Source organism: Melanaphis sacchari, unplaced genomic scaffold (genome assembly GCF_002803265.2).
Source record: "Melanaphis sacchari strain LSU unplaced genomic scaffold, SCAv2.0 Contig33_pilon_pilon, whole genome shotgun sequence".
Classification (NCBI taxonomy): Eukaryota; Metazoa; Arthropoda; class Insecta; order Hemiptera; family Aphididae; genus Melanaphis; species Melanaphis sacchari.
Genome location: NW_020271205.1, coordinates 1422213 through 1442625, shown reverse-complemented (window position 1 = coordinate 1442625; position 20413 = coordinate 1422213). Strand labels below are relative to the sequence as shown.

At 24.8% G+C, this 20413-nt stretch overlaps 2 protein-coding genes across 2 annotated transcripts; one reads left to right on the top strand and one right to left on the bottom strand.

Annotated features, from left to right (window-relative positions):
- Window positions 1-2069: 2069 nt before the first annotated feature.
- Window positions 2070-19546, top strand: LOC112596676 (dystrotelin-like). The gene is made up of 10 exons (XM_025342437.1): window positions 2070-2465; window positions 2605-2746; window positions 6351-6552; window positions 6844-7090; window positions 7147-7258; window positions 9071-9234; window positions 9324-9448; window positions 12528-12635; window positions 16004-16118; window positions 18881-19546. The coding sequence occupies exons 2-10, from the start codon at window positions 2614-2616 to the stop codon at window positions 19478-19480; spliced, it is 1806 nt and encodes a 601-aa protein (XP_025198222.1). The 5' UTR covers window positions 2070-2465; window positions 2605-2613; the 3' UTR covers window positions 19481-19546.
- Window positions 4031-5314, bottom strand: LOC112596677 (prolactin regulatory element-binding protein). The gene has a single exon (XM_025342439.1). It carries the CDS (start codon window positions 5224-5226, stop codon window positions 4090-4092), a length of 1137 nt encoding a protein of 378 aa, XP_025198224.1. The 5' UTR covers window positions 5227-5314; the 3' UTR covers window positions 4031-4089.
- Window positions 19547-20413: the final 867 nt, after the last annotated feature.

Here is a 20413-nt window from a genome sequence, read left to right as displayed (position 1 = left end):
TTAATTATTATGCATGTGTTATTTTATACATCATAAATTCATAATAAATTATAGAAAAAATAACTATGATATAAATACAAAATTAAATTAAAAATTTCAAAAAAATACAAGAAAACTCAAATTTCAAAACACTTTTTTAGCTACTATTGATTTAATGTGAGTAAAAAGTTTAAAAATATAATAAAATAAATTTTCAAATATTATTAATTAAAATAAAAAGTTAAAATTAATTTCATAAGTATTTAATAAAAAAGAAATTACATTAAATCTGACAAATTTTGAAAAACAAACATATTAAAGAAAAAAGAAATACTAAAAATAATTACATATTAATAATTTTTATTTTTATGAATTATTTCGACAATATTTATGTAATCATTGCATATTTTAGAAAAGTTTCGCAGAGGCACTCAACAATATTACATTGTTTGTAATAATTACGAGTTATATAGTCATTATACTCATTAGCACTAGTTACTAGTGGTCACAGATATAAACGGGTAGGTACACTGGGCTCAGATAAACACACTAAAAATGTATTAAAGCTCGTATTTTTAATACTCGTTAATTTAATGCTCATTTTAATTGTTAATTTAACATTTAAACATTTGGTACATCTTCTTGCAGAATCAGTTCTTATCTATTTTATCCTTTCAATATTTTCCTTTACATATTTATTTTGATGTGTGGCAACTTTACTAAAATATGGTAGTCTACTAAAATAGACAATAGATAAACTATACCATTCGATTCTCAATTATAATGTGTTTGTCGTTTGTGACATTGACATAAAAAGTTAAGCGGTTAGACACGTGAAGTAGGTATATCAGACATGGTTTGAGGAGGCTGGTAGAGGCCTTCTTCGTTGGCCGTTCGAAATGTGTTTTTAATTTGGTGTACATTAAATTGCAATAGTTTGTGTTAATCTATGTTAATATATTGTTATACTATTATTCAAAGTCACAAATCTTTGTCTTTTATTTTTATAATATAAATTAACAAATTTTTGAAAACGATATTATTATTGTGACGACGGAGCGACGACGATCTTCGACTTCCAGCCGCCGAGCGGCGACTTATAGTGTTTTTTCCTAAAAGGCGAAAAGTATCTACCTACCATAATCACCTGAAATATGTTTATATATATATTAATAATATATTAATATATTTTGACATATTTGCTAGCTGCATAACAGCAAAATTGTTGTGTTGACTCAGTCAATTTGACTGTCAAAAAATATATTTTTGCTATAAACTGTGTTTATAAAACACTGGTACCTGCCCCCGCGTTATTAACAAAGGGGTAATAATAAATTTTAATTATATTAACACAAACAATTTATTGAATTAAAATTAAAATTTAAAATATCTATAATTGCAACTAATTTTTAGTATAGGTCTTATACTACCTAGGTGGTTAGGTATCTACTAAACAACTAAAGCATACTTACCAAGTTTAATTACCAATTACCTGCAAATTCGAATTGAATATGTGTCTAAGGTAGGTACCTATATAGGTAGGTAGGTATATAAAATTATTTTTTCCGTTCATGCGGAAGTGTAAATAATTTAATTATAAACGTAGAATGTACACAAATAATCTACCAAAAATGGATTTATAAATATTAAATATAATATAGGTAAGTAGATACTTCTTATATATTATTAGATAGGTTGGTACATTAATATTTATCAGATCATATAAATTTTCTGACCATCCTTAATCTGATAATCAAAACAAGGAAATAAACAGATAACTAGGTATACTTAATCAATGCGTTTTATATTTTCTAGAAATATCTCTAAATTTTATTCCTTTAAGTTTTATTATGATATTATATTATTAGGTATAGATGGAAACCGCAGACTAAGATACATTTCTTAGTCCGTGTTAGAAACTAATAATAATAAGTAGGTACCTATAATAGGTTGTCTGTAGCAAATCGTACTGTTATAAGAAGAAAAAAATTAACATTTTTGGCAGTGACCTCTAGCGGAGTCAGACACATACTGTCTTTATTTTTTCACGTCCATGACGGGCGCAGGTGGTTTATGAAGCTCTCTGTGACAAGTGTAGTTTCACAACAACAATAATCATAGTGTGGTTAAAATTTCAAACATTATCGTTCTTATCAGTCGTCTGTAACCGTTAAAAATTGTAAATTGGAATATTCTGTGATATTACCGAATAGGATGTTTATATATTCATATTGATATAGCCGGTTATCCGATAGTACTTGCTATGAAGTTACTATTTATTACCTATTTAGTATTCGTTTATTGTACTGAATACTGATGTTAGAATCTGTGTTTTTCCATGTCCGCGTCTTCGTTGTCGCTGTAAATTATTGTTATATCCACCCGTAGATGTCAATTCTACCGAACGTGATCGAATCAATTAAAAGGCACCCTCTTCTGACCAAATTTTGATTACAGATATTGATTGAGTCAACAGCCCCGAACCGGTAAGTTTTTCAGAATTTTTTTTTTTTTGTCCTACTCGTCCGCTAGAAAATGATTATACCCGCATCATTAGTTATCGGTTAGTTTTCCTGTTTAGTCATCCAATAGCTTTTAATTTTTTTTTTTTGGTTTGCATTTTAGGTACACACTATGACTAAAACATTAACGACTGCATCAGATGTGTACAATCGCATGTTAGAGTCTTTGAACAGCCACAACAATGTCAAGTATATGCCATATCGCATTGCTCTGAAATTGACCGTCTTACAAAAATACACTTGCTGTAAGTGTAAATTTCTGTATATGCTTAATTATATGTATATTTTGGTATTAGTGTTGTAATGTATTCACAGACTAACGCCATGTCCAACGTAAATGCATTCTGTTCGAATAAAAACAAAACAGCTTGTATTTGTGACACAACGCATTTATGTTGGACACAACATTAGATATAATATATTGTATATACTTCTAAACTTATGTCCTTGCTTAGATTTTATATAATTTGCAAATTACTGATTTAACAGTGTTATTTCTTAATGATACTGAATACTTGTAAGTTAGTGAGTTTTCAAACAAATTTTTGTCATACATAAATTATTATAAACAAATTGTACATTTTATTAAGTTTTTCAGATGGTTTCAAATTAAAAATACTGTTGAAACTTTAGGTACATAATTCCTTGTTTCTGTATATATATACATTACCAGTAGTATTATTTTAAAATATAATAACTATAATTTGTTGGTATCCATTTATCAAAAATTACCAAACATTTAAACACTACATTTTGTTCATGCATATTCATATTAAATACATTTATATGTATTTAATAAAATGTTCAGAAAGTATTTTACTTGCGATTATAATCAGGATTATAATTTATGCTGGTAATTTGTTTTGAATTTAAAATTACTATTTAGGAATTTTCAAATAGGTAACTAACCTTAAACTAGGCTTTTACCTAATATTTTATTACATTTATTTATATAGGTTAGTAATGCATTTTTTTTGAATGATATTTTATATCTTAAAAATTTTTTAATTATTTTTATAGCCAAAAATACTTCTAAATTTATATCCGATTTAATTTGATTCTTTGATGAAATGACATGTTATTTAAAAAAAATCTAAAGTTTAATATTGTATAGATTACAATTTACTCAGCAAAATATTTAGCTTGGTAAATTAATATGAATTAACTTAACAATTAAATAATACAATGTATGATTAGCTAATAATTGTTATTAATAACATTAAATTGCTATCTGTTGTTTAATATTTGAAGGCATTACTTGGCATATATAATTATAACAGTTATTTTCTAGTATGTATTTATAAAGTAAAATGAGTATAATTCTTACTAAGTATATTATTGTTTTAATTTGGTTAAAAATTGACATTGGTTGTTCAAATAATAAACAGGTAAAAAAAAAATAAAAATAGGTAAGCGCAGATAGAAATTATGAATTAATTAAATATGCACAAGTCGTTCATTTAACAAGTTAATCATAAATCTATTCTTACATTATTTAAATTTAATTTAAAATACTTTAAAATATCTAGTTGAGCATAATTTTTAAACATTTTTATTCATAACAAATTCATATCAAATTACAGTTTAATTACAAGATAAAAATAATAAAATAAGATAGTAGTAGGATGAAGTGTATTATAATGAGCATTTTCCAATATGGGATTAATTGTATAGATGGCACACCATGAAGACACACACGGTTATCTACTGATATTGATAATACTGCTGTTTTCATATCTGGCATTAAATCTTTATTTAAAAACTCAAGTCCCGTAACAAACATAGCATGAGCTTGTTTAACATTATAAATCATTTTTAAGTTACTTGATTCATGTATACTAACACTTCCTGAATACATTGTACCCACAGCAATATATAATCCATCTTTACGCACTGCTAATGCTGAAGTAGGCTCAGAAAACAATAACTCATAAAGTATTGTATTTTTTTCTGACCATCTCTGTAAGTAAGATTTTTGTTTAGGACCATTTGCAATTGTATATATGTTATAAATCGGTTTATTTCCAATTATACCAAATTTACATCTTTTAAAAATTTGTTTATTATTATTTGGATCTGGATGAATAAGAGCAGAATGTACATTTGTAACAGTATTCCAATGATAAGCTTTTCCATCTTTTGCAACACTTACTATAAATTTACCATCGGAACTTATATCTATATCATCAATTTCTTTAGTATGACGTTTGTATACTTTTAATGGTGTAGCATCTCTTGATTTAACTATTGGAAAGTTCCAAAGACGAATGCATCCATCTGTACCCCCAGTTACCATTAAATTTCCATCATTATTAATTTTCACGATCCTCTGTAAGGGTTCATCTTCGCTGAAATCTGTTATTACTGAATCTCCTGTTGTTATTTTAAAATTAATTTCTTTATCTGCTTTACCATTATGAAATGTTGGTTCTATTATAATATTAGCCATATATTGTCGACAACTATCATTCTCATTTGCTGCAATATAAATTGTATTACCATTTATATTTGTACAACAATTCATAATTACATTTGGACCGCTATCATAACGAATTATTTTTGTCATTGATATAGTTTTACCATCTCTATTTAACTTAAATACTTCAAATCCATTAGCTATGCCAGTTTTGCTAGAACCACCACCACCAGCCACCAGTATGTAGTTCTTGAGGAATGTTTGAATTGAATACATTGGAAGATTTGTTGTTGTGACCACTTGGGACATATTTATAAATATATTGTAAATTATTTATTTATTAACTTGAATATAAGAAAAAAAAATTCAAATTTTAATATTTTAACATTAATTACACTTTAGTATTTAGCCACCAAATAGATAAATTTATGTCCAAATGTTATCATTTTTATCATTATATATTGATAAGAAAACCAGTGCTAACATTTTAGAAGTACTTTATGTTTGAATAGTAATTAGTTTGTAAAATATAAATGTCTTGCAAAATATGTAGCTATTGAGAAAAATTTTCAAGAAGAAAATGTTTATAAAATTATACATCTATGTTTTTATAAATATATTTTCTTATTAACTACTACCCAACTACCACACATAATACAATTTTGCAATGATAAACTCAATATTTTTTCTTAAAAATAAATATTATTTATATATAAATTTAATTAAAAAAAAAAAAAAAATCAAAAGTATTAAATATTTTTTCATGAATATAATATAACAGTTAATAATTGTATTGAGCCTTAGACATAATAGAAATATATCTAGTTATAAAAATAAATTTGAATTGCTTATAGAATACGTGATAATGCATGATCATTTTTGGAAATACAATTATTTAATTTTTTAAAGATGATTGAAGATATTTGTAAATTTTTAGTGACTACATTTTTAACATAATAATGAGATAAGTTACTAATTGTTTTCAATTATATTTGCATTGACTTTATACATTAGACATTAATTGTATTGTTAGAACTTATAATAATTTATGATTAAAACTTATGTTTTTTATGAATTTAAATTAACTACATAAATAAAAGAATAATTAAAGTAGAAATAATTTTAAAACATTTTATATAGGAGTATAAAATTATTTGGGTATGCCTTTATAGAATGGCTGAAACAAATTTTCTCTTTCAAAATAAAATACCTTAAACACTTAATTCTTATGTAAATGTAATATTGCTTAAATTGTTATTATATTTTATTTTTTTTATAAATTCAAACATGTTATATAGTTAATAATTAATTTTATTGTATTTTAATATTTTACTATCCTCACATCTATTAAATTTAAAGTCTTAGGTACCTTTACTTTAGGATCTATTGTTTGGTTATAACTTATATTTTAATAATTTTTCTCTGTATTTTAGTGGATAAAGTGTCATTGTATGTAATAAATGGTGTTTATGAGCAACATAAAGGAAAAAATCTGAATCTAATCGATAAGGTTAGGTTAGATGATATTGTATCTGATATCTATTTTGCAGTCCAAAAAGAATACTCAGATTTAACCTTTGACGGAGAAATAGTATCTAACGTTTTAGTTCAGTTATTGGGTCAAATATTTTCAAAGTGAGTTTTAATTCATTTTCATATTTATACATTGTACCAATTCATGATTTAAATAAATTTTATTATTTATTAATTTATTTTTTATGTTTAATTATTATTGTGTTTATTTAACACAAAAATATAAACTAAATATTTTGCTTTGTATAGATATTTAATAGACATTCCTCTTTATTATAATATTCGTGTGTTTGGCTTATATTCTAAAATCTAAATATACTTACTAAAATACATGTATGGCCTTAGTTTTAAGTATAACAGTTAATAATAATGTTGTTTAAAATATTTTTTCAGGTATACAAATAAACAAATCAATTTAAGATCTGCTCTGACTGTCATAGCCTGTTTATCATGTGATAGACTTCGTGTACGATTGGGTTATATGTTCCAGTTAAATTGCCTTAACAATGAACTTGGTTTAACAAAAGAATGTTTTAGAAATTTTTTAAGAGACCTCAGTTTATTACTAAACTTTTTATCAGAAAAAAGTGTATTTGAATCCTCTTCAATCAACAATATAATTGATAATTGCTTCCAAAATGTAAATATGTAGTAATAGAATAAATATGTGTAATATCTAACTGTTTTATTTTTTAGTTAAAAAACCCAAATTATATGACAGAAGCTGAATTTATGCGATGGTTTATGACTGAGCCACCAGTATTAGAATGGTTACAAATATTGTATAGAATAAAAATGGCTGAAAATGGTAAGATTAATTAATGAAATTATGATTGGTAGTGCAATTCCTTTCATATTTTAATAAAAATAAATAAATTTTTAAGTCTATTTTAAGTTACACCTTGATTTATGTATCAGTAATTATATAAATTGATTGGTTTGGATAAAAACAAACAAATTTTAGGCAATTTTGAAAAAAAAATTATAGCAACTTACTGTGATACTAAAAGTAAAATAAATGATTTTAATAGTTATAGTTATCAAAAATACATATAAAATATACTTAATGATATAGGCTGACAGACCATCTCTGCTTAGAATCGTTTTTCGTATACAATTATATATAAATTAATACAAAGTTAACACACCCATCACAGTGGTCCACTCATCACTTAAAAGAATGTCGCACCCGCATGTATTGCCTCCATCTTATACATGTACGACATACTAAATTTTTGTACATCAGTTTTAATAATGTGCTTTTAGTTTTGATATTAAAGTGAATTGACCTATTATCAAAACTTAAAGCACATTATTAAAACTGGTGAACAAAAATTTACTATGTTATACGTTTATAAGACGGAATTAACACATGATGTGACATTATCTTAATGTACAGCAGAGTGCTACCCACTTACCTGCTTTTTTTTTGTGGTAGTATTAATGAGGAATTTTTCAAAAAATTACTCTTAGCCAAGATCTGCAAAATAGTTCTAAACACATGATTGTATTGTAATAATTGACAATTTGGACCTAGGTTATTAAAATACTTATAAGTTATAGATAATAAAATACTATAGATTTAATGATATATGTTTTAATAAACTCGTTATATTTATTGTTAAGTATCTGTATTTGTTGTCTTTGCCTTACAAACATAAAATATACCATATTTGTAATCAGTAGTTAAAGTTTTTTTTGTTTTATAAACTAAAATATTAGAGTAATTTGATTCATTATCTAAAAATATTAATTTATTTTATTATTATTTTTTTTTTTCGATGTTTTAATTTTGAATTTTTGAATTAGTTATGACTTATGAATATGGGAAATATTAATATATAAAAAACCAAAAAATAACTATGTTATCTTTTTTTTTTTCATACCAAGTACATTAATAATTTTTAATATTATATACAATAAGTAAAGTAAGTTACTTAACTTAAGATAACAATAATATAAAATTAAATTAAGACAGAAGCCACCAGTGTGAAAACCTGACTTAGAGGTATGTTACCTTTAAGCTTAATATTTGGTCAATTTACTCTAATATGTATGCTAACTATGTAACATTGGAATTGTTGAATGTAAATTTGAACTTAATGAACTTATGTACAATCAAGAGAATTAATTTAAATATGATGTCTTTTTAAATTAATTGGAGCTGGTAATTTATTATAGAGCAAAAACTTGAGTTATTTCCAGTTTCATGGCAGTCATGTACAAAGTTTATATAAATATATAATTAATTGATTTCAATAATCAAAAATTATTTTACAGAAAATCAAATACGCCTCAGAATAGTTAGATCACTATTTTTTATTTAAAAAAAGTAAAAATTTATTTAGATCATCCATTAACCTAGTCTTTATTAATTTTAATAACTTAAGGATAATATATTAAAAAAATTATAAAAATGTGTATTAAATTGATATTTATTACAACTTCTGAAAGTATATATTTATTTTTTTCAAATCAAAGTTTTTGTTAAAAAAAAAAAAAAAAAAATTATCAAAATCTGATTATTTTATGAGACGTAAGAGTTTTTTTCTCTATGACAAGTTTTTATTCTAAAATGTATTAGCTTTGACATCCTTAATAAAACAATTTTTTTTTTCAGTCAATCATGAAGTAAACTGTAAAGTTTGCAAATTACCTGTGATAGGATTACGTTATTTTTGTCTAAAATGTGTAAATTATAATCAGTGCCAAAACTGTTTTTTGATTGGTGCCACTAACAAAAAACATAAATTAAAACATGCTATGCAAGAATATTGTTGGCTGGTTAGTATAATAGTTTTTATTGTATTTATTATTTTCTTAAAAAAACTTTGTCATTTAAGACTAAAGTATAATATAATTGTAATTTTTAGGAAACACCTCAACAGTTATACACACAATACTTAAAATCCTATTTAGGAAGAATTTTTGGTTTAACATCAAAAATTCGATATCTTCCTGTTGAGATGCCTATTGATGTTATTGAAACAAAACAAAAGTAAATATACTTCATATATTTTATTAAATTTAACAAAATTATTTTATGATATCTGATCTTATTTATTGTTGTATCCACTTCTTAAAAGAAAAAAATTGTTATTGATCTCATAGTGAATAATTTTTGTATAAAATTACTACATAACTAATCATTGTCAAACATGTAGCAATTGGTCTATGCATATTAATATACATGGTTATATTGTATGTGTTAATAATAAAATACAATTAAATATTATATTTAATTATTTTTCTTAAATTAATTTTGATACATTTTGAGGCTTTTCCTCATTCTTCGAGGTTTCTCTTTTTGAAATGGTTGGTTTTGTAATAATCATATTTCTATAATCATCTTGTGAGTAATCTATTGTAATTCTGTCAGTAGGCTAAACATATAAATTACAAGATTAGTAATGGTATTTAATAATTAAAGTTGTATAAATAATTAATTGATTTTGAAGAATAAAATTATTAAAACGTTAGATGTTTGTAAACAAAATAATTTTATGTAACAAACTTTGAGCTAGTTATTGTTAGTTTAAATATTTTGTTTATTTTTTCAATATTTTTGTTTTATTTTATTTTGTAATAAAATTTGAAATTATTTTTGATGAAACAGTTAAAATCATTTTATCTAATGATAGACAACAGTTATGATTTTTATTTTATTATTAACATTTTTAAAGATAACATCTATAGTTTAAAATTGATTATTTCCTATAATATTTAATACATTTATCAATTCTAATTAATCTGATTAAGTATTCTTAATGTTAAAATAAATAAAATTAAACTATAAGAAACACTAATTTGTGTAAATAATAATGTTCTATATTTAAAAATTATGTTATTGTTTTGGTTAATTTTGTTTAGCTTTAATATTATTAACCAATAATATAAAAAATTTTGATTACCTAAAAAATTAATTATTTATTAAAATCTATACATTTAAAAATTGATTAAACATAGAATTTGTTAAAAAAATTTGTTTTTACATAAATTAGTATGAAACCCATGACCTGAAACAATTTAGTTTCATTATCTAGGTATCTAAAATTTATAAATTGTATTGGTTTTAATAAATATCATATTTAAAGTGCACAGTAATCATATTATATTCTACATTTACACATTTTTCATTTTTATCCAGTTCAATATTGGAAATATACGCAGTATGTTAATAAATTTTATTTTAGACAAACAAAAATAATTGATTGTGCAAAATTCTATCAAGTGATATCTAGAAATTGAGGTTTCATAATATGCATGTTAATATTTAGATTGACATGTACTTGTTTTAAAGATATATCTTGATATAAAACAGCCCTTACAATAACTCAAATATTCTGCCTAATATGTATTAAAGAATTACAAATAGGTAATTTAATTATAAGTATTTATAATAAATACTCTTTTTCTTCTTTAAAAATAATTTTTTTCATGTTAAATTAATATGGCTTAATTATTTACAAGTATTAAAACATTAAATATTTCTAACTACAGCATGATTAAGTTTAATATTTATTTCATTTTTCTACATCTATAATTTATGTATGTATTACATGTTATATGGTTTTAAATTTAATTTGTAAACTTCTTAATCATTTGATTAAATTTAAAAAAATCATCAAAATCTGGACTTAAATTATTTAACACTTATTCAGAAATGTGAAGTCTCCAATTTTTAGTATACAATTTTAAAATACCTATTTATTATTAAACACTTCTTATTAATTATAAATTTCTATGCATGTTCATGTACAATACTTGTAATAAAAACTATTTGGTGAAAAAAATTCTCAATATTTAAATAATAAATATTATAAAAGGAAATATGCACCAACTAAAATTCTAATAGAAAAAAAAAATATTATTTGTATTTATGTAAGAATAAAGTTAATTGTTATAAAGATTAAATAACCTTGTAAAACTTACAGTTTGTAAAATATTTTGCTGAAAAACATTCTGAATTATGTTTTTAAATTCTTGTTGACTATTAAAAGTACCAGGTATAGTTAAATTTGTTTGTGAATACATCACATCATCCTAATATATTTTTAAAAAACAGAATATATTTAAAACATGTTTTATGATAGTAAAAAAATTGTCTAATCTTACCATTGTAAAAAATATTTAAGTTGTTATTTATTTTTATATTAAAAGTAAAATTAAAATCGAATAATAATATATTATTATTTTCTAGACAAAAATTATTGTAACAGTTGAATAACTATTATTTATAAGCTTAAGTTTACTAGTAGATCTGTTTAAAGACATTGATCCAATTTTAAGTAGGTTTCTATAATATATCATATTAATTGCATTAAAAAAGAGGGAAGGACTTGGTAATAAATAATAATTGATAACTCAAGTGTATTCTTAACTATAACTGAAAATTAATTTAATTGTTCAGTTAAATATTTTTAATTGTTTTATTTAGTAAGTATGTTATTGATAATTCTTATATTTAATTATTAGAATTTTGTTAATAAAATACAATTGTATCATGATAAAGGCAAATAAAAAAATAATACGTAAACTAAGAGATTATACATTTTAGTTTTGTTATAAATTGTCTTAAATGTTTTTTAGTTATACTACTTAAATGATTATTTTTTTATAGTCAAGATAACATTAATTATCTTGTTTTAGCTCTTATATAGTACTTATTTTAGTATAGGTAATAAGTGTTTTTATATTTATTACAAGAAGAAAAACAGCAAATATAATACTAATATATTGATAAATGTTAATTATGTCAATCATAATATTTGTATTTGAATTTGTGATAAAAATAAGTACCTACCTATATAAAAATTAAATGAAAACAAATAAATATTTTAAACAATTTTCAATATCTATTATTTTTAGATCATTATAAATGACTTTGTTTTACCAAATATAATACAACTATTTTCTATTAAAAATAAAATAAATAACCTTGTATAATGTTGTTATTGTAAGACTTTGAATTCATTTTTTTATTTTCTTAAGTAAAATTGTTTAACTCTTGGTAAATGCACTTTAATACCTTTGAACATGATATGCTTTATAATAAACTGTTTTTTAATTTTTTTTAGTGCTGTATGGGCTAAGGAAACCAGTAGTATTTCAAATGATTCCATCGCAGTCAAATCACCTCGTCAAGAATTACAGAGTGTTATATCACAAATAGAAAGAGAAAATAGGTACAGAAATATTACCTTAGTAATTTTTATATTGGTTTTTACAACATAGTTTTTATTACTTAGGTATAATATGTTAAAATTATGCTGAACATAATTTTAAAATCAATACACACAATACACATATATATATATATTAACAAAAAATATAACATTAATGATAGTAATATTTTAGATTCTTTTTTTTCTTTTTTCTTCCCTTTTGAAACCGGGAACGGGTGGGAACTGTTTAGCACTATACTGCCACCCAATAATATTTTTGATTCTAAGCACAGTAACAATGAAAATAATCGAAACTTTATTTAAATATTTATTAATTAATATTTTGATACATAAATACATTATTATTTATTAGTAGTATTATGGTACAATTGTTATATAGTGATACAGTGTGTAATATTATTCTATATTTTTATTATTAAATGTTATTTTATCTCAGTTTCTATTTAATTAATTACTTTTTGAGACATTGAGATTGTTCTGACCAAAGTAGGAGGAATGGAAAAAAATTAAAAGCATTTTATTGAAGTACTGTTTATTTAATAAATTTAGATATGTTTATAATTTTATCTGTTTATACATAAATGAAACATACTATCTACACATTTTATCAAATATAAATATCGCCTAGTATTTTTTTTGATCTTTTATTTAAATATTAATTATATTAAAATATAAAATAACTATTTTACAAAATATTTATGAAAATGTAGATATTTTTTAATATGACAACTAAAACGATAAAATTCAATATTTTTTATTAAATAATTCTATTCAAGTATATTATAAGTAGTTATATATTAGGTTTTGTTATTAAGTACATATTTATTTATAACTAATAGTTTTTACTAATATTAGCCAAATATTTTGAATTCATGCTAAATTATTTTTAAAGCCACTTACATCTATGGCTGATTACTAAATTATTTAAATTAATTATTTGTAAATTAAATAACTAATCAAGACTAAATTATATATTATTACTAAATAATTTTTTACAATTATAATAGTGTTGTAATCAAACTAGTAACTTAATTTAATTTAAAAAAATTCTTAATATTTAATTTAATTTTAATCTTAAAATGTTAATAACTATTAAAAAAACTTAATTTTCGTTAAACTATGGTTTTTATTTATGACATTTTTATATTATTGTGTGATCATTTATCACTTTTAAAACAGTTTTGTTATTGGTTTATAAGGGAAAATATGTACTAAAAAAAAATAGTATAAATATATTTTTTATAAATTCAAAAAAAAAAAATATCCAACTTCTTATTAGTAATCTAAATTGTATACATTTCATTTTTTTATAAAATTTTTTAAATTGCATTAATTGTAATTTTTTATCGAGACCTAATTATTTTATGATAAACATTTAATTTTACATATTATTTGGTAGATTTTTCATTGTTAAACTATGCATGTTTCTAAAATGTTTTCTAAATAAATTATATATGTTGAAAAAATGTTTAATTAATTTAAATATCATCGTATATAAGTAGCTCAAGTAGAGTCAAAATAATTTTAAAATTATACTATGTGTAGAAAGTGGTAGCATAAACGTTTGGTAAAAATTTGAATAGCATCTACAATAAATAATTTTGTCAAAAATTGGTTTTACATACAATTTGCCATTTCTGATTATTTTAAAAAGTATTGTGAATGTTTTCTTTTGATTCTCAAAGTGAAAATTAAATTAAATTTACTATAAGAAACCACCTCTAATATTAAGTTTTAAGTATTTTTACTACTCCAAAAGGTGATGACAGATAAAAATAAAACACTTAATGTAAAATCAATATATTAATTTCTCTGCTCAAAATCTAAAATTTCAATAATTTGTTTTTTGTGGTAAATTTTTTATATGTATTTATATTAACCTCTCTCCCTCAGACATAATTCTTAGTTTCACATACTTAATCAAAAGCATGCAAATAACAAAAGTTGGCATGCCAGTTTCACATAAATTTTAAATGTATGTACCTTATAACATTGCAGTGTGGAGTCATGTATATTTTGGATACTACTCAAACATCAGTATTGTGCCAAGAATTACTGAATTACATTATTCGTTTAGGATTTTTTTTTTTTTTAAAGTATGAAGTAAAAGTACTTTAACTGACGTTTTAATATTGTTCAACATCAAACTTGAATATATAATTGTTTAGTATTCATTTATTACACTTCACTATGGAAAGTTTAATATCTACCTTTGTCTATAGTAACAAAAAAAAAACTTAAAAATTAATTATTTTTTATTTTTTTTTTGTGACGGGGTAGGTGAGAATAGAATTTTGTCTAGTCCAGTACTACATCGTTAAACATAAAATAAAATCCATTTTAGAAATACAATATATTTATTATATTTGATTTGTGGAAAGGTACCTTCATATTAATTAATATATCAGCTTTATAAAAGTTATTTTCTGTGTTAACGGTACTTTTTTTTGTACCACTAAAAAAACTCAACTCTTCAATGTTTATTGTGGTTTCTGGTGGCATATTGTGTCTAGTAGTAGCTTTGAGTCAAAAAATAAAATTAAAAAAATTGATATGAGTACAAATTTGAATTTGTCTTTTTAGTAATTCAAGAGTGGATATTGTTAAAATTAGAATTATTCATAAAATATTTATCATAAAATGTTCTAGGTTTAATACAATTTGTAAAAAATTTTGTACTTTTATAGAGCTATAGACATTTGTAATAATTATCAATTTTTATTTAATAGACGTTGATAAAAACATTTTTCTCGGTCAAAAAGATTAAAATATTATCCAAGTTTCTTTTTAAGTTGTTCTTATATAAATAATAATAATAATAGTTTTAGTTATTGTATTATAATTTAAAAAAAATATTATTCAAAGTTACTAGAAACTTTTCAACATTACGTATGGTAATAGTTTTTATATTTGTTTATTTAAATTACCACCATATACACCTCTTCTACTGTTCGTGGGTATTAAGTGTTGACTAATATTCTGTTAGACATCTGATGGTTAATGATTCTTCAGTATCATTTTTTGCATATCTATGATAAATTAAATTTATATTTTTTATTTCTTTAACATATTTGTTAAATGTGGCCTACTCAATGATCAGACATAAACAAAACAGGTTATATACTTGAAATAGTTGAATTTATACTAATCATCTATGTTTGAAACTTATAAATTATAGTAAACAGCATAACAAGTATCCAGATCATTTATTTATATTTATGGCACTTATAATTTTTCAACTGTAATTATATATATTTTAATTCTTTAAAATTTAATTTATTTGGTTTATTATTGTTGTAAAAATAAACAATGTATAATATAATGTTATAAGTATAAATTATAATTAATAAACTTAATTTATATTTCAGACTATTGGAGATTGAAGTAAATACATTGAAACGAGGTGACTCTCAGTTTGAAGCATTTTTAGACCAACACCGGAGCAAAATCGAAAAACAGTTGATACGTCTAAAACATTTAAAGGTGGTTAACATATTAATATATTAAAGAAATATGTGTTTGGTTACTATGACTTAAATTTAGTATAATGTAATATTAAATTACAAATTATATCTATTACACGTTCAATCAATGTTTTTTGAGCGTCACTTCGAAACTAACAAATTATTGAGAGATATTTTCTATCGTAACGATAAACGTGTTGATTTTGCATTGGTGTGTTTATTTCATGTTTACAGGTTTAAAGGCAATTTTGATAGCAGATAAAATGCTTCAATATATTTTTTGATAAGAAAGTGAAATTAATTGGTACTTTAAGGCGTTAAATGTTTACGCGAAATCAGTTATTGAAAAAAATAATTGATTTCCCTTTTTTGTTATAATTCAAAAATTAAAAACACTGTAGATATTTTTTAAATTTTTACCAAATTTTAATGTTAGTCATGACTCATGATTAACCTAATCTAATTTTGACAATACGTGGTACGAGTTAATATATAAAATGTTAACACTTTTAGAACTATTGCATATTTATAGACATTTATAATTATCATTATTTATTTAATTTTTTTTTTTTTAATGCCGATAAAAGTTTCTTCTTTTAGTCAAACATCAAGTATTTGAACTGTTTTGAAGATACGATTTGAAACAGCACAATCCGGAAGGATCGACCGTCTCGGGAAATGAAAAGGGATAAATTATAACGTATATATATTATCACATCTTGTCTTTATTGCTTTGATGTAAAATTTAAATCGTACGTGTACAGTAATTGGGGAAGCGAGCGTGTCGGCCGGGCTATTTAAGCAGAAGAGAGACTATCGTACACGACCTTCGTAACGAATCAGTCCTATCTTACAGTGCTAGGATAATAATTATCGTTGGGTCTGTACACATTTTTGGGACGGAGTCGACCACTGGCGGCGCGTGACTTTTAAGTGGCGGTATTTGCACAATTAGCCCGTGGGGGGGGGGGTGGGGGGGCGTGGACAGCTTTGATGTCATGGCGCACCGACTACCTGCGCCCCTGGTACTTCCCCGGGCCATACGTTCTCCGTAGAGTGGTTTGACCGTTCTCGTCGCTGCTCAGGTCCCGCGGCTTGCCGTCTGCTCGCTCACTCCTCGGTCTCGCATCAGTTGACCGGATATGCCGAGTATCGGTATCTGGTGCCGATATTACTTTTGCTCCGTCGTCGGCTAGATCGGTTACTGATTTTGTTGGTCGTCGTGTCTTCGGAGGTCTTCTGCGTTGTGTTTAGAGGTTGAAGTTTAAAAGAAGACCGAATGAATAACAAAAGTGCCCGGTATAATAATATATACCTATGACCAACGGTGATAAATGATAATAAACCGAATAGTAAACCACGAGTGTGCCCGTGCTTATTATCGATGCGGATTTTGTTGCTGTGGGGTCACTTTTGGATTTCTGACTTCCCCTATCCACGATCGTACTTCGCTATAGTATGTGTGTTGGTTGGGTGAACTTAAAACTCGCTTACTCACCCTTAACAGTGCAGTTTTCTTGCATACTGTGTTATGTTTGGTGGTCCTGAAAAGGACCGTTTTCTTGTTGTGGAGGTTTGTACCATGGCTAAATACTTAGGTATGGCAGTAACTCTGTGATACGTATGTCATGACGTCAGCCGGCAGGAACTTTTATCACAGTTCTAACTAGTTTCAAGATTTGGCCGATAAAAATCCTTGCCGGCTGACGTCATATTATCATATAATAAATTAAGATTTGTTTATTATTCAATAATGAATGCGCTTATAGAACGGATTTTAGTATTATTGCTGTCATACTTAAGTATTTAGCCATGGTTTGTACCGTTACAAGTTTTAACGTGATTTTTCAAAAGATGTTCCGGTATATTTAATTTATTTTGGTAGCTGTATGGTTTTAACAGTATAGAAGAACTTGTTTTACGGTTAGAACTTTTCTACAAGTTAAGTATTAGTCTGGTTTTTTATGCCTCATGAGGTAACCGTGAGTTAGCCAATTATGTTCCATTTATAATCTATGTATTTTGAAAACGTAACGTCTTTTTGTAATGGTTATTGGTCAAAAACTTATCGATAGTTTTATTTCATTGAGTTTTATATGAAGGGATTTCGAATGTTACAACTGTTGTGACATCAGATCTTGTATGGCTTCTTAAATATCATTTAGAGAATAGATTTGGACTTAAGTCGCTTCAGCCGAATTCATGACTTAGCATAGATATAAATTGTCTTGTTGCCAAGAATTTCGATATAGCTTAGCGATTCATTTTAGCATAAAGTTTTGATTATTAAGGAAAGAAATTTGATTTTTATTATTGTGGATATGGCATTAGGTTAGGTTATATTGTGAATACAATTTAGAGCTCTCGGGGAGTCGCTTAGCGTGAGGGTTTTGTCTATTATATTTTATTTAATTATTTCGATTGTACGAGAAATTGTGCAGGCTTTTACTGCGTAAATTGAACAGAAAATTGGGAGTTTAAACATTTTTATTATATTGTTAAAATATACTTGATTTAGATCCGTCTTTTTATAACTTGATGTACCTATTCCTAGTGGTCTTCTAGTAATAAATGAACAATTTCCTTATTAACGTAAAAATATAAATACACTTTTATAAAATAAGAAAAATATGATATTTAGTAACTAATTATGTCGAATGATGAAACAAACTAACAAACTTGTAGTTATAGGTGGCTTGTAAAAAACAATATTTTTTTTTAGAGAAATTACCTATATTTTACTAATAAATAATAATTATTATTGTTCTGTATATATTATAGAACCATTTGAGTGGTACGTTCGGACGTGGTAAGATGAAGCGTATGCAGAGCACACCTCTTATCGTGTCAAGACCAAATTGTAAAGATAATGGAATCGCCGCGGTCAACCTGAGTCCGATATTTTCTGCCGAAGCGTCATCGCGCACTACTAATAGTTGCTCTGGTCTAAGTGCGCTTAGCACGTTGTACGGCGAAAAGATGGTCGGAGAAGGCTTAGTCTCTGAACCAAATGAATTTTCTTACTGGTTGGGCCCGAAAATTGCTTCCGCCAAGAACCGAGAATTGGACGGGACTTATATCGAAAAACCAGATCACAACGACAAAGAAAACGATCCTGCAGTGGCTGTAGCCGTGCCAGCTAGATCCGAGTCCCAACCGCCATTGTCGGTTTTATCCGACATTCTGAACAGGCCGTCAAGTGCTGGTGGCGACGACCCTAAGTCTCCCGACAAAATTTCCATTACGGTTAACAAACAGTCGTCAGTATGGCTCAACGCCAGTAGAGACTACGCCAGAGAGCCAGTTGACGACAAAGACATGGACGAATTGCACACCGAACTAGATAAGATTTTGGACCAGTTACAGAAACTCGTAACGTAGATAAATAAAAAAAAACATCTAACTTTTATTTTTTTTTTCCTATTAAATTTAATTTTGCACTTTATAATATTGTATAATATATATATATATATATGCATTATACTTAGTATAATAACGTATTACTATATTTAAAATAATTTTATTTATTTATATTTTATTGAGAAAATACATATTTTATGAGTAAATTGAAATACTTTCAAAGTACATATTTTACTATTCATTTTTTATAAAATTTATATAACTATATTTTTTATAATATACAATTGTATTTAGGTATTCGTATATTTATTTAAATGCTATCTTATAGTAATACGTCACAACAATATATATATTAGATGATCTATTAAAAATGTTCTTAGATATGTACTAAAAAATTACAAGAATTTAATGATATTCACGCCATGTGCGATGGTTTTATTTGTTTTAATAGTATGTTCTGTTAATTTTGTTGTTGATGGTATAGACGTGGTGGGGATTGTTTTGGTAAATCTAATCAAAAATGATCAGTCGAATGTTGAGTAATTTCATGAACTATCATGCATTGTCATGGTATGTTAATCTGTGTATAAAAAAAACTGCCAATCTGAAAACCTTAATCACTGCATTTACAGTATGCGCTAGAAAACGATAGGTAGAGTATGACGTTTGAAACCTACAGCAAATTATTTGAATTTTACGCAAAGAAATGCTGATCAAAAACTGGTTAAATATATGTATCTTAATTAAAATGTTATCTCAGTAACAGTAGAATTCAATACATTACACTAATTTTATTATTATAAAGGTAGTTGTTGTATATATATTAACTAAAAAGCATTTTTATTTTTACTACAAGAAAAAAAGAGTGGTAAAAATGATTGACCTTGGGTGTATAATAAACACTATAGTTACCGGTTGACTTTAAACCTATGTTTTATTCATGGTCGCATGATT

Bases quoted from the DNA above. Each gene is read 5' to 3' on its own strand.
- LOC112596676 (XM_025342437.1), top strand. From the start codon at position 2,614: ATGACTAAAACATTAACGACTGCATCAGATGTGTACAATCGCATGTTA. The intron at 6,553-6,843 runs GTGAGTTTTAAT...ATATTTTTTCAG, and splicing joins TTGGGTCAAATATTTTCAAA to GTATACAAATAAACAAATCA. The intron at 7,091-7,146 runs GTAAATATGTAG...TTTATTTTTTAG, and splicing joins TTGATAATTGCTTCCAAAAT to TTAAAAAACCCAAATTATAT.
- LOC112596677 (XM_025342439.1), bottom strand. From the start codon at position 5,226: ATGTCCCAAGTGGTCACAACAACAAATCTTCCAATGTATTCAATTCAA.